The 15989-nt window shown below is 37.2% G+C and overlaps 1 protein-coding gene and 1 pseudogene across 1 annotated transcript; both read right to left on the bottom strand.

Moving 5' to 3' along the window:
- Nucleotides 1-15989, bottom strand: part of LOC113346079 — a 26614-nt pseudogene extending 10625 nt beyond the window's left edge.
- On the bottom strand, nucleotides 10886-15371 carry LOC113346084. Its single transcript, XM_026589673.1, has 3 exons — nucleotides 12576-15371; nucleotides 11932-12456; nucleotides 10886-11677 (listed from the first exon to the last, which is right to left on the bottom strand). Exons 1-3 carry the CDS (start codon nucleotides 15369-15371, stop codon nucleotides 10886-10888), a joined length of 4113 nt encoding a protein of 1370 aa, XP_026445458.1.

Raw genomic sequence — 15989 nt, 5'->3', positions numbered from 1 at the left:
ATTAAAGATGAAAGCTCTCAATACTATTATGATTTATGCAATCCATAGTATGACCCTGGGGTCAACACACTTTTGTGAGGGAGAGGACGTAGAAATGACTAGTATGATTTCAACACTTGCACGATCAGTCTGTTTGGATCGTGAGGTTGGGATGTTTATTTACCAAGATCTATCTGTGTTTTCATGTTTTATTGAGTTTTCATTCATGTGGGGGATTGTTGGAAAACGATTAATAAAAAATAATTTTTTAAAGTTTTAATAAAAAATTATAATTTATTGTTTTATTTTGTGAATGAAACTTTTTAGTCCCACATCGTGGAGTTTCCAATTTTTAGTAGTTTTAAGAAACTATATAAAGCTTTTAGTCCCACATCGGGGAGTTTTTCTTCTTAAGTTGTATTTGTCAATTATATAAAGAAATTCACTACTTTTGTAAAATCTATGGGAAAGGGGTTGCTCTATATTTTAGAGGGACCCCTAAGGGAAAATATTTTATAGCTGTTTTTAAGCATTCGCGATTTTCCTTAACGGTTTTTTCGGAGTTGCCAAGCTCAAGTTGAGCATCTACTACATATGCTAGTAGTAGGTGTATTAGGGTGTTTTATCCTGGAGATATCCGTCCTGTGAGGGCTATAGCATCACTCTTGAGTGTAGCCGGGCGCTAATGTCTTAAGGACAGCGTGTTGAACACGTGACTCACTCTATTTTCCAAAGTTTTTCCTTGTTGCTGTTGCGGAGATACGGGGAGCTTGTTCGTTTCGTCAAAGCAATCACTTCCATTATAAAGGAGCTAAGTATCAATAACTTTTGTTTATTTGATTTTTCTTTGTTTTTGATTATTGCACCCAACAAAATATCCCATATTGTTTTGAATCATCGTAAATATGTCTAGTAACATGCCGAACCTTTGAGAAACACAGAAATCCTTTACTAACAAACACATGACACCACTAAGCTTAGATCCCACTCAAAAAATTATTCTTATCTCAACCAAAAACTCTAGGAAAATCTTCTACCAATTTGACAACAAAATCAGATACAAAACACAAACCAGCCCAATTGCAATAAACAAATTCAACAGACTACCAATCCAAATATCTACTACCAAAATCAAACGTCACAAGACAAAAATTAAATGCTCTCATACACGTACTGAGATAAAATCTTATCAAGGGGTTCATACCTTCGTGTTGACGGCACTGTGACCAATTGAACTCCTAGCTCTTATAAAGTTGACACAAGGAAGAATCATGAAGTCGATGTTATTAAATTCTACAGAAGGCCCCCAACGAATATCTAGAACTAGATACTAATTTTATCTAAGAAAAGGAGATTGGGTTCACTTGTTTTTCAGATTCCTCGTTATTAACAAACATAAAATAGTTTTATCTAGCTAACGACCCATTTTAATAGCACTATGCGATGCAAAGCCAAGATAAAAAGACGAAAGATTTGCAAAACCCAAATAAGGACAATTTATTGCAGGACCAAATTGATGAAATGTAGGATTTGCAGAACCAAAATAAGGACAAACAAAGGTTTGAAAAACTAAAAAAAGAGAGAGGCAAAATAAGGACACGGAGGTACACGCAATAAAAGGACAAACATCATTTTCAGAATATTGCCCTCAATTTTAAGACATAGGATAAAACGTAAGGTAATCGCAGACATCCACCAATTAATTAAGAGGTTGCTCAGACTTTTTGATTTTTTAAAGGTTCCGAATGATATTTATGACTAACAAGATCTTAAGACGCATGTAATCTTCTTATTACAAAGAAACAACAGAGATGGAGAACTGCTCATCTTCACAAAGCAAAGCGTGCATTCCCTTGTATATGTGGAGAAAAAGTCACCATTTATCATGGATAATTTATAAAGTACAATAGAAAATTTTCTCGACATCATGGCCCAATACATATATATGCACAAACACTATTGAGTGGGAAAGGGAGAGAAACCTTAAAGGCTTTTAAAAAGCCGCCATCATCAACCACGTCATCTACTGTAGCCTCTTCTGCTCCAGCTTGATCACGATCCAGCAATCTATTCAAGGTAAACCCCATAATAACATACAGTAAATAAAAAACAAACTCTTCAAATTTGTTGGGTGAAAGTTAAGATAAAAGAGAAGGCAGAACAAATTTCACCTATCTATTGCAGCATCATCATAGTGTATTTGACGAGCTTTTCCAGCTTCATCACTCTCATCCGCAAAAAGCTCTTTTGAGCCATATCTTATGATGTCGTCTAGCTCTTCCTGAAAATATAGTTTTAACATCAGAAGCTGTGTTAAAATTTCATAAAGAACTAACACATGATTATATTCAAAATAAATAAATAAATAAAAATAAGTCCCTGAAGAAGCATGCGCATCTATTCTTTGCTAGGAAGCATGAATAGAAAGAAAGACAATCATTCCACATACATGACGTAGAGGGACTATAGAGCAAAGTTATACCTGATTTATATTTTGTGCTTTGAGTTTCCCCACAACCAGATGCTCCAAAACCATTTTCTTTTTGGTCAGCTGCATCATTCTCTCCTCAATGGTTCCTCTAGTTATCAGCCGATAAATCATTACCTGACATGTGGGCAAGAATCAACAAACATGCAACTTGCACTGACTTTTATCAATATTCAATTATAAACATGTGGCAACAAGCTCCCGCACTTGCACCTTGAAGCAAAAATAAGATGCCAGTTCATCAAACCAGTAATTAAACAGTGGAATCAAACCTTATTGGTCTGACCTAGCCGGTGAGCTCTAGCCATGGCTTGTAAATCAGCATGAGGATTCCAATCACTGCAGAATATAAAGGTTTTGTGAATGCAGAACATAGGCAGATAAGGTAATACTAATAAACTAGATTTGTGCCCGTGCTACGCATCAGGAGTTTTTTTTTTTCTTTTAACTTGGTGAGTCGCTGGGCATCGCCCCGCCCCATGGCGATGCATTTCGATTTGGTGAGTCGCGGGGCATTACCCGCCCGTGGCAATGCATTTTCGATTTGGTGAGTCGCGGGGCTTCGCCTGGCCCCGTAGAGATGTATTTTCGATGTGATGCGGCAAGGCGAATACATTAAAAAGTGGAAAAAAGATATGAAATATGTGCCGATTTTATTTAATTTTTCTTTTTTATTTTCAGATACATTTATTTTCTTGCTTTTATTTTTGCATAAAATATGTGGGTTCTTTTTCTTGTATGTATTAATTTGGGAAAAAGAGTCCTAATATGGTAGGTATTCGACTTCCCAATCGAATCCGGATTTCCATAATTCCAAACACGTTAAAAAAGGAATTTTTAAACAATTATACGATGCCAAGTGTCCTCACCAAAATGCTCGTTTCACAGAACTCAAAAAAGACCTATTTCTACCAGTAGGAAGCGAGGGTTTTCTCACCGTTCAACATGGGAGCTAATTTTGTCTAGGCCTTTAAGTCTTTAGATGATAAAATTTGAGAGAGATCAAGAAACTAAACGAGCATATGTATTATGCACTCTAGAAAAAAAGTTTAAATGTAAAGAAACAAGTAATCACCTGTCATAAATGATGACTGTGTCAGCAGTAGCAAGATTTATTCCCAATCCCCCAGCTCTGGTAGAGAGCAGAAAACAGAATCTGGAAGAGTTATTGGCATTAAAGCGATCTATACGGACTTGTCTCTCTGCTCCACTGACTTTTCCATCGATCCGTTCATATAGCCATTTCTTGAAAATATAAGCCCCGGTATATCAACAGAAGACACTCTTAGAACACCAAAAAATTAAACTCGTGCAAGCCCCTACTCGTTTTTACTAAACACACATTACTAAAATTTCTTCAGATAAAAGACACTAGAGCATTACCCCACAATATTCACAAGAGCAAATCACCAGTTTGGATACAAACTTTTACTAGCAGAATCAAATATTGATAAAATTCTTTGGAATTTTACCTTGTAGATGCAATAGTCTTCCAGTAAATCTAGCATGTGCTGAAACTGCGTATATATAAGAACTCTATGCCCTTGTTCTTAAAGCTTCACCATCATTTTGTCCAATAAATGCAATTTTCCAGAAGTATCTAGAAGCTGCCTGCCAATTGGAAAAGAATACAAAAGCACAGGAAATGAGAATTATAAAATTATTGTTAATTTGAAGATTAAAATCCAATCAAATAATATCTAAAATTTGTATACATAATTTTTTGTAACAAAAGCACACCAGTTATCTAGATTTTGCTGTATCCGCATATACCAACAGTTGTGGATACTTCAGTGCGTGTATAATGTGTGTACATCTCGCTTATTATGTTAGTAATGGAGTGCATATCTTGTTTGTATAATTAACAAGCAAACATAGGCACTATATTCCAGTTTACAATTGTAAGCGACAACTATAAGCTAAAAATACACCTTATTTAGTTTAAGAAGTTAAGCGAATTAGTAAGGAGACATGAATGGAAGACAAGGCAACATATTATCCCGCTTTACATAGTCAAGGAAATTCTATGGCAGCATATAAATATTTAATATGCAACCAGAATAAGAAGCACTAGCAATTTCACGAACTAACATCAGCAGTAGGCGATGGATCAAATTCATAGCATGTTACCTGTAAGCTTCGTTCGGATCTTCTATATCCGGTTCAACTCCATCTAGCATATATGCATGACAGCACAGCTTTCGTAGTTCCATAACCACATTTATAAGAGAAATATGCATAAATTATGAAAAACGAAAAAGAAAGAAAGCAGAAATCATTATGCTTCCAACCATAATTTCAAAGACAAGATGGTTATTCATCACAATTATGCGTTTTACTGTCCACCACCCTTGCGAGTCAGTATCTCATAATTCCGAGTCAAGATGGTTTGTAGTATTCTTTTGCTTGCTACTTAATTCCACGCGTAAAATGAGTTCCTTCTTAGGCGGCATCTCCTTCAAGACATCCTTTAACTCCTACAGTTGTCGCACGATTTATATATTTTTAACTCCAACAATCATCAGAAGAACTGAGGTAAAGCTAAGCACATAAAAACTAGACATGAAATTATTTATGTTCATCCTTCCAAATATCTGTCATAGGAAAACAACTACGAGTAAAAGAAAAACAACAGTTTTTAAGCCAAAAGAAAACTAAATACTATCATTTCAGCCACCACAAATTAGTTATGGGTTATACATAATGGAGGCAACATGATATTCCGGTTATTCACCTGTAACGGGTGAAAAGTAAGGGTGAAAATGATGCCTGTATAAGTGGTGTTAGAGTAGAGACGTGGCATCAGCAGATCAAAATCCAAATGCTTTCGCGGATGGTATACTAATATGAGGATGTGGCAGATTTGTCTGATGACAAAAGAACGACCGCTATGTGCATTCATTTTGTAATCAAATTTGGATACCAATCAAATTTCTAAGAGACCATAAAGCACATAACATTGTACTTTCAATTCAGAATGAAATTAAAATGCATTTTTCATCGAAAACAAGTCAGTTATGAAAGTAGTCCAAGCTATTCAATGAGAGATACGAAGAAACCAATATTGTCAATGGAATTAAAGCAGATTTAGATTTGTACTTCTGAGAAGATGTGGCGCCAACATTTTATGGAGCCTAGCAATTTGCTCTTCTTGATTGATATCCTTAAACTCCTCTTGGAACTCCTCCAAACTCGAAAACTGCAAGTATCTACCGCAAGTCAAAACCATTTTCCGATCTTTGAAATCTACCTTGGTTTTTTGTTGGTAAGTATCAACGGGACATAAAACTGACCTTTCCAGCATCTAGGAAGTGCATCAGCATGAAAAGCTCATCAAGATTGTTCTGCAAAGCATATCAAACAGGAACCATCAGTGTGCCTACAGAAGAATCAGAAATGCACAGCTAACTAAAAGGAACATGAATTGCACGACAAAATCACTTCGCTGATAAACTCAACACAAATCTTATCATGGAAAACATCGCTGAAGCAAAAGCAGAATGTAAAGTCAGGTACATGAAATGGTATGGGCCATGAGAACCAACACTCAATACTTTTATTACTTTATGCTTTGGTTTTCCGTCTCATTTCTTGAACACGATATAACGAAAGGAAACACCCACGGTGCACATAATTAGGTTGCAAATGAAGAAACAAAGCCCGAGTAAGAAGAAGAATAAACCTGTAGAGGAGTCCCAGTTAGAAGCGTACGATGATTACTGGAGTATTGCTTCAGTGAAATAAATAATTTTGAATCTTTGTTCTTTAGGCGATGGCCTTCATCAACAATCTGCAAAACATATATCCACATTAGCAATACATGTCGCCAACTAGCTAGGAATGCAACCAGCAAATGAGTAATGAGTATTACCACACACTCCCACTTAATCGGTTTCAAGGAGGCTGAGTCTAAATTAATCATTTCATGAAGTTAGAAGGACGTCAAATTTTATCTATCTTGCTTGCTTTCAGACAAAATTTGACCAGCCTTCTTTTTCTTCAGCTTCTTAGATTGACCTTTAGGGAAGTAAAATTCGTATTCCCTAATGACAGAACGAGCTGCAGAAGACCCGACATACATCACCTGAAACAAATTTATTTTGAGCCCAGATCACAACTTCATAAAATATTTGCTCTGTAAACTCTTGTTGGTTAACTATAAAATGATTAGTTACAAGGTGCAGATTGCTATGGGGCTTTTTGTTCATTGCAGGATACTTCAAATAATGTTCGACATAAAAAAAAATATATTGAAGGAGAAGAATGAGGTGCACCAAGAAGTATATCGAAATGGTTAGGCAGGTTGATAAATACAGAGACTCATGATACATACCACATTCATGTGAGGCGCCCAGGTTGCAAGGAACTCCCTCTCATCACCATTCTGCCTGAACGTAACAAAAGTACAATATAAAAATGCATCCAAAGATCAAGGAATTTGGTTACACAGAATAAACAACTACACAATGTAACAACTAGGATTAACGGTTCATTAGATTTCAATGTCTTTCACAATAATTCAGAGCCTGGTCGAACACTAATGAATTACAATGAGACAGTACCCAACATATGTTCAATCTGAAACACAACATGAAGTGTTTCATATTGAAGACGAAAGAAGAGCATTTTAAGTGGTGAATGTAAACAATCAAATTAAAGCGTTTGAACCTAAACAAACTCTTAGAGACTCTTATACAGCTAAATATCTATACAAGTACACCCGAATTGTGCTACCTTATAAAGCAAAATAACAACATTTTGCAGATACATTCCACTGAAGGCATCACAAATCGAAAAATGGGTGTGTGCGCAAATGAATGAAATAAATTAAAAATGGAAAATCAAAACAAAACAAATGGTCTTTAACCTGCTAGCGAGAATCCTATCAACGGTAGTCCATTCAGGACGAATTGCCACAAAGTCATCTTCGGAGTTATTCGCCGTCGTTGACTTATTGTTGAAATTATTTACTTTAGTCCTTAGACCAGGATGTGCCTTGAAAGCTTTAGAAACTCCTTCTCCGGCACCCTGAGTCAATAGAAGATAACGGATTAGTGAGTTCCAAAATCTCAAAGCACTAGATGGCCCATATGGAACAAGACCCAGTATGGTAGCAAGCGCATCAACAGCTATGACATATCTTATGTAAGCGGGAAAAGCTAATTAGCAATTTAAATGATGCTGAAAGATCTTTAGTAAAAGGAAAACCTAAGAAAATGCCAATTTTATTTTGTAATACAACAAAAGGACACATTCAACTTAATCATTTTTTAAGAACAACTACCATGTGCAGTGCAGATATGACAGTCCTTTCCACTTGACAAGGTATTGCTTAACGAATATTTGCTTGGAACCCAGCTTGGAAGCATCACAGTCTTCTGCTACGGTGGGTCGCATTTCACAATCTAATATCTTATCAATGTCATTTAGAGGGCTCAGCTGCAACAGCCAAAAAAAAAAAACGAATCACCAAACTGGAAAATTAATTATCAGATCCAAAAACAATTAACCGTTATCTGCTAGTATTGTATACAATCAGGAGTGGCCATAAGGTGGATCGACAAAAAACCAGCTATCAAATTCAAAACAATTAACCATTAGTCTAGTAACATACACATTCTGGGCACTTCCAGCTGTTAGGAGGAGATCTTAAAGGAGGAAGCAAACATTTAGAGTGGTATGCGTATGTGCATGTCTCGCATTCAAAAGATCCTCGTTTTCTCCGCAGCCTTGACATGAGTCAGCTTTCTACAATTGAATTGGAAGCACAAATATAGAAACTCTCATTGTTGCTTAGAAGCGTGGAAATATAAGCAGTAGATATATTCTGCCGGAATAGTAAACCAAACGAATCATCTTCGACGTGGGACTTTATGTTAAACACAGGTTTGCGTAAAAGTTAACATGCATAGTCTGCTCATTACAGAGAATAGAAAAGTCCATAGCCAGAAATATGTTACATTCTTGTCTTTTCAGGATAGTGTACTCAGGTATCATTTTTTTTCTTTGATGAGTAACTGCAGGTTCAGAATATATGCCAAGTAAAGATGGATATGAAAAAGTATGGGAATACTCATGAACGAGTGTGCAAACTTTTGTTTTTCCTCATTTACACTTACAGTGAAACAACTCATTTCAACAGTAAACCATTATCCTCTAGTTTGAACTCTAAAGAGAGTCATTCATATGATAGTATACAAAAAAATACCGAAAGAGGGACAAAATTAGAATCTCTTTCAATAACACCTGGACTATCGAAACAATGAAAGGTGCAAATGAAGAAGAAAACTTACAGCGTCACTTCTGACATATCTCTCAGGCTTTTCTTGTGTACGCCCAGATCGTTGCTCAAAATCGGCTTCATCATCTGATTCATCGATGTTATATGACGGTCTTCGATCAGACCTAATCCGCAGTCTCTCCACCAAACTACTCATCTCCTACAATCAGATTATGATGCTAGTTGGCAATTTTCTTTGAAGAGTTGCGAATATTGGGAGGAAAAACTTTAGAGAGACACCAAGAGTTCAAAAACAGTTAAGCACATGCCCAGAACCAATTATCTATCTTAAACACGTAAAAAGGATCATTTGAATGCAACACTCATGCTTCCCAAGAAATACTTGGAAACAAGGGCTCCAGGAAACTTGAATCACTCGGTGCATTTTTAAAGGCATTCACGGAGTTCCAACATATCCTTGTGTAGGATATGTAAAACTTGGTTTGCAGTATACACTATATCTCAATTTTCCAGGACCGAGTTTCCACACCATGACATCATAAAACGGTGCTCATAATTTTCTCCAAAAGAGAGCAAACATTTCACATCAAATCCGTAAACCCAAACTAAGCAAGATGCCAATCTCTTATACTCTACTAAGCAAGTGATCAGCTTCTAAAAAACAACCCCGTAGATTTTTTTCAAAAAGGCAACAATAAGATAAGATTACACATGACAAGCATTGTAATCTACACCTGACCTACGCATACATTAATTCCCAAGAGCACAAAATGGATTCATCCATAACTCCTCTAATCACAGAATTTCTCTTTTGATTCTCAAGAAAGTTAACCAAGTTCCATAATTAAATCATAAATTAGAAACAGCCTTCGTTTATATTAACGAATGATTGGTTTCATGAGGCTGAAGATACATTTACACTTGAGACAAAAAAAAAAAATCCACACCCGGAAAAATTGGAGACAAGTACACTATTAGCTTTAGGATAAAAACAAACGTGTGAAGTAATGTGATGTGTGGTACAGGGTAAACCAAATGGTGGACAGCATCCAAAAGTTGCATTAATCACCTCTCTCTCTCTCTCTCTCTCTAGAAAGATTCACGCTCACATTTAGAGTGGTAAATCATATCCATCTGTATGCTCTGGAAATGGAGCAAAATGTGCAAGTACATTTCCCACATAATTGGTAGTTTTGGTCATAAGTTATTGATCCTTCTTTCCCACTTGCAAAACCTCGCCTCCCATTTATAAGAGTGAACCAGCTGTATACGCTGGAATCATTACAATATCTGCAAGAAGCACTGTAAGCGTAGGTGCAACGTCACCCCCGTTCCTAAACCTATCACTAAGAGTTGTCCATCATCTGTGTCCGGTAAAATCGGCACAAACATTATTTCATTGAAGGGAATCTAAAGGACCCTCGTAAATTATTTCACATCAGCTGATCTTATTGGTCAATGATTAATCATCCCTCTCCTCATGTCAAAACGGAATCTGAGTCAGCAGATAAGTTTAGTTAGGTCCATAACTCAAACATGTTGTTGCTGATTTTACTCTTTTGGTAAGAATATTAGGTTTGATTTGGTCCATAACTCAAACCTAGGGATGCTACTTACTACTGTAATCCTAGACAAATATGAAATAATCATATAGCTACAAACAAACATCCAACACTAAACTCCTTAAACACATTCTCCAACAGTAAACTAAGTGAAGCTCAACAACATTTCAGAAATTCAACAACAAAATTTCATCAACAGAAAGAAATCACACAGGAAATTCAAAACTAAACTAAGACAAAGAAAACCTTCAGTATTAGAGCTTCTTTCTTCTTCTCGTTTTTCTCATAAGAGATCAGAAACTAGGGTTTTGTTAGGATCCTTGCCTGTATCTCACCAAAAATAAGCTAAGAACCCTAAATAAACCCTTTGATTGGGGGTTAACCATCAGCTTGAAGAGTAATTTTAAAGAACAGAACTTTGGTTGTTTAATTCATTGCCTGAATACAGGACTTAAGGCAGTATTTATAGCTGCACAGACTTGCCAAACAAGGAAAAAGAGTTCTGATAAAAAAGGGAAACCAAACTATGCTAGAAATAGGGAAGCCTAAATAAGTAAACTAGTGTGAATGGTGTTGGGTCGCAACATCCCACCCTGCTCGAAACCAGGCTTGTCCTCAAGCCTCAAATTCTGGAAACTTAGCGATGAAATCATCAGCATCTTCCCAAGTTGCATCCTCTGGCGCATGATTCTTCCACTTGATTAACCATCTGGTGCCTGCACCATTGCCTTTCTTATACATGCGACGATCCAAAATCGAATCAGGTTCCCACTTTTCATAATCAATAATGTCGGGTAATACTTGTTCCACAGATGTAGTTGATCCCACCTTTAGTTTAAGCTGAGATACGTGAACAACTGGATGAATGCGGCTAGAGGCAGGAAGCTCTAGTTTGTACGCAACTGACCCAATTTTCTCCAAAATGCGGAATGGTCCATAGAACTTAGGAGACAGCTTTGAAAAAGATTGCTGAGACACTGTTGTTTGACGATAAGATTGTAATCTTAAATAAACCCAATCATCTACTGAAAATGAACGCTCAGTACGGTGCGAATCAGCATATTTTTTCATTCTGGACTGTGCATCATGCAAATGAGACTTCAAAAGCTTGAGTGTATGATCACGAGCCTTAAGATTTAATTCAACATCATGCACTGAAGTTGAACCTGGTAAATAAGCTGTAACTGCAGGTGGAGGACGACTGTACAATGCCTGATAAGGAGACATTCGAATGGCTGAATGAAAGCTTGTATTATACCACCACTCAGCCCAAGGTAACCATTTGCTCCAATCAGTTGGCTTCATTCCCGCAAAACACCTCAAATAACACTCTAAAGTTCTATTTGTCACCTCTGTTTGTCCATCCGACTGAGGATGATAAGCTGAACTGCGACATAACTGTGTATTCTGAAGAGAAAAATAAGCCTCCCAAAACTTACTCAAAAAAATGGGATCTCGATCACTTACAATTGATCTTGGCATGCCATGTAAACGCACAATCTCCCTCACAAAGATATCGCCTACAGAATGTGCAGAATATGGATGTGTAAGTGGTATAAAGTGAGCATATTTCGTTAAACGATCTACGACTACCAATATAGAATTTTTTTTATTGGACGAGGGAAACCATCAATAAAGTCCATAGAAATATCGATCCATACGTCAGTTGGTATTGGTAATGGATTAAGAAAACCTGGAGGAGAAACAGCCTCAGATTTGTTTCTCTGACACACTTCACAATGAAGGATAAAATTCTTCACAGATTGCTTAAGTCCTTTCCAGTAAAAATTATGCTGTATTCTCTTATACGTACGCAAAAACCCGGAATGGCCACCAATTGGAGTTGAATGAAATTCCTGCAGAATTTTTGAACACCACGAAGAAGTGGAAACTACCACAATTCTGCATTTGTAACGTAATATACCATCTACGTAAGAATAATTACGCTTATAAGTTGGATCTGCAACTAACCGTTGAATAAGCTCTCCATATTCAGTGTCATTATGACATTCGTGCATTATTTCTGTGACACCACTGAAAACTGGTGCAGTAAGACTGTAGTGGAAGCTGGATTGGCGAGATAGAGCACCAGCTGCAGCATTGTCTTTTCCTGGTCTAAAGATTATCTCATAATCGTAACCCAAAAGTTTAGATAGCCATTTCTGTTGTTCTAAGGAAGATATTTTCTGGTCCAAGAAATATTTCAGACTCTTATGATCTGTATATATTTTGAAATGCCTCCCAAGCAAATAATGGCGCCATTTTGAATTGCAGAAATAATAGCTAGCATCTCCTTATCATAAACTGTTAAATTCTTGTTCTTCTCAGCTAAAGGCTTGCTGTGAAAAGCAATAGGCCTACCAGATTGTAACAAAACAACACCCAATCCAAATCCAGAAGCATCGCATTCTATTGCAAATTCTTTAGAAAAATCAGGAAGGATCAAAACTGGTGTTGTAGTAAGAGCAGTTTGTAAAAGTTTGAAGGCAGCAATAGCTTTTTCCGACCATTGAAAAGCATTTTTCTTAAGTAGTTGAGTTAATGGCGCACTGATCTTACCAAAATCCTTAACAAACTTTCGATAATAACCTGCCAAGCCCAAAAAACCGCGTAACTCTCTGATGGTAGTTGGTGTAGGCCATGACATAATACATTCAATCTTCTCCTGTTCAACTGAAACTCCCTCAGCTGAAATAACATGTCCCAAATAACCCACGGAGGACTGAGCAAAGGTGCACTTGGATTCCTTCACAAATAACTGATTAGAACGAAGTACTTCAAACACCTGAGACAAGTGAATCAAATGATCAGACATATTCTTGCTATAAATCAGAATGTCATCAAAGAAGACCAGCACGAACTTTCGTAAATATTCCCTGAAAGAATCATTCATTAAACTCTGAAAAGTGGATGGAGCATTGGAAAGACCGAATGGCATAACTAAGAACTCATAGTGACCATCATGAGTTCGAAAAGCTGTCTTAGGAATATCAGCTTTATGCAATCGAATTTGATGATAACCCGAGCGCAAATCCAGTTTAGTAAACACAGTCGCACCATGCAATTCGTCTAACAGGTCATCAACAACAGGGATTGGAAATCTATCCTTGATTGTCAGCTTATTCAAAGCACGGTAATCAACACACATACGCCAAGACCCGTCTTTCTTACGTACCATCAGCACTGGGGAAGAATAGGGGCTCGAACTTGGACGTATAAAACCAGAGAATTGTAATTCAGCAACAATCTTTTCAATTTCTGATTTCTGGAAGTAAGGGTATCGATACGGCCTCACATTGACAGGTGGAGAACCAGGAACCAATGGAATTCTGTGATCATGAAGACGTTCTGGTGGAAGAGTCGTTGGTTGCTTGAAAATATCAGTAAACTGAGCTAATAATTGTTGTACTTGAGGATCAATAACCGATGTTTCCTTCAATGAAATAGTTAATGCAGCTAGTTCAATAAAAACCCCATGATTTGCATGTTGTAATAAACGCTGCATTGATTTTTGCTCAAAAATCATTACAGACGAATGATTGTTACCAAGTAAGGAAACAGTTTTACCATTAACTGTAAATTGCATTGATAATCTTGCAAAATCCCATTCAATAGGTCCTAAAGTACGTAACCATTGTACCCCTAAAACTACATCACAACCACTAATGTCAAGCAAGTGGAAATCAGCACTAAACCTGAAACTAGGGAGTTGGATATGGACAGAAGGACAAGAACCCCGAGTATTCAACTTGCCACCATCACCCACAGTAACACTTAGAGGAGAATCTCGAGAACAAACTTCAAATCCACATTGTTTAGCCACAGATGGATGCAAAAAATTATGAGTAGATCCTAAATCAATTAAAATAGTAATGGGTTGAGATTTAATACGACCTGTAACGCGCATGGTACGTGGAAAAGAAGAACCAAATAGCGAGCTTAAGGAGATGGTAGGATCAAATTCATATACTTCAGAAACTTCAAAGGAAACAGGAGCAGTATCCTCTGTAGTGGTAGAACCTTCACGAATATAGTTCTCAACATCCAAAATGGTCAGTCTGGGATTCAGACAAACATGATCTTTCTTGTAAACCTCATCACAATTAAAACAGAGACCCTTTTCTCTGCGTTCACGTTGTTCAGCTGGTGATAAATGGCGATACACAGGAGTTGAAGAAGACTTGTTATAAGGAGTGGGTTGAACAGATGCAGCAGGCCGGAAGGGAGGAGGACGATAGGGCTGTCTGGGAACAGACTTTGCTGCAAGGGCTTCCTCTTGATGGATGGCTTTTTTAAAAGCATCATCCAAAGATCGGATATCTAATAATCTAAGCGCCGAACCTATTTGAGGTTTAAGAGAGCGGATGAAGCATTGAATCAAGTGTTCTTCCGTGAAGTCCACTAAATTCATTAAATGCTCAAACACAGGAATATGCTCACGCACTGTGCCTTTTTGTTCGATGTTGCTAATAGCTAGTCTAGGATCCACAAATTTCTCTGGTGCAAAACGAGCTCGAAGATGAGCACCAAACTCAGTCCAAGTAACAATGGCAGCTTTAGACTGCTTCCATCTAAACCAAACATTAGCATCACCTTTCAAATTTGCAGAGGCAATAGTAATTTTAAGAGCATCATCTGCTGTGTGAACTGCGAAATATTGATCTGCATTGAAAAGCCAACCGTCAGGATCATCTCCATCGAATTGAGGAAACTTGAGGTTGATGTTATTTTGTCGCGGAGGTGGGGGTGGAGGTGGATTATGACGAGGACCACCATGATTGCCTGCAACTGGAGGAAGCAAGGGGCGAAGTTGATCAACAATGGCCGTGGCAACAGAAGCGGCAATGGTTGTGGACAAATTTGTGAACGCTGTAGTAATACTGGCTGTCAAAGCTGTATTATTCTCCGTTAACTCTAGCTGACGTTGTGTTCTTTCTTCTTCACGTTGCTGACGTTGCTCAATAACTTTCTGTTTTCGTCTCTCTGTTTCTTCAGACTTATTGGTGTTCATAGCCTGAATAAGCGTATTGACATTCTTGGTCAAGTCTGTCAATCCATCATGAACCCCCTTGAGATTTTCTGTATAATCATGACCACCCATTGTACTTCCAATAAAAAAAAATAATTTCAGAATTTGAGAGTAATTCGTAACCTTGCTCTGATCCAGATGTTAGGATCCTTGCCTGTATCTCACCAAAAATAAGCTAAGAACCCTAAATAAACCCTTTGATTGGGGGTTAACCACCAACTTGAAGAGTAATTTTAAAGAACAGAACTTTGGTTGTTTAATTCATTGCCTGAATACAGGACTTAAGGCAGTATTTATAGCTGCACAGACTTGCCAAACAAGGAAAAAGAGTTCTGATAAAAAAGGGAAACCAAACTATGCTAGAAATAGGGAAGCCTAAATAAGTAAACTAGTGTGAATGGTGTTGGGTCGCAACAGGTTTCAAGAAACGATCAATTACAAACCATGATAATAACATAACTTTTAGTTACTTACGACAACATCTTTGATTTGATGAGTGAATTACTCATAAATGAATGAATTATAAGAAGAGATGCAGAAATGTTGGTGAGTTTGTACCTGAGATTTTCGTCAGCACAAACACGACGACGACGAGGAGAATTAATAGAGACTGACTGAAGAAACTAAACCAGGCTGTGAGATTTCGGGGTTTCCACTTTCATTTCCTTCCAAATTAAAATTAACCCTTTA

Source organism: Papaver somniferum, unplaced genomic scaffold, assembly GCF_003573695.1.
Source record: "Papaver somniferum cultivar HN1 unplaced genomic scaffold, ASM357369v1 unplaced-scaffold_92, whole genome shotgun sequence".
NCBI lineage: Eukaryota > Viridiplantae > Streptophyta > Magnoliopsida > Ranunculales > Papaveraceae > Papaver > Papaver somniferum.
This window is presented reverse-complemented; position numbering and strand designations above follow the sequence as displayed.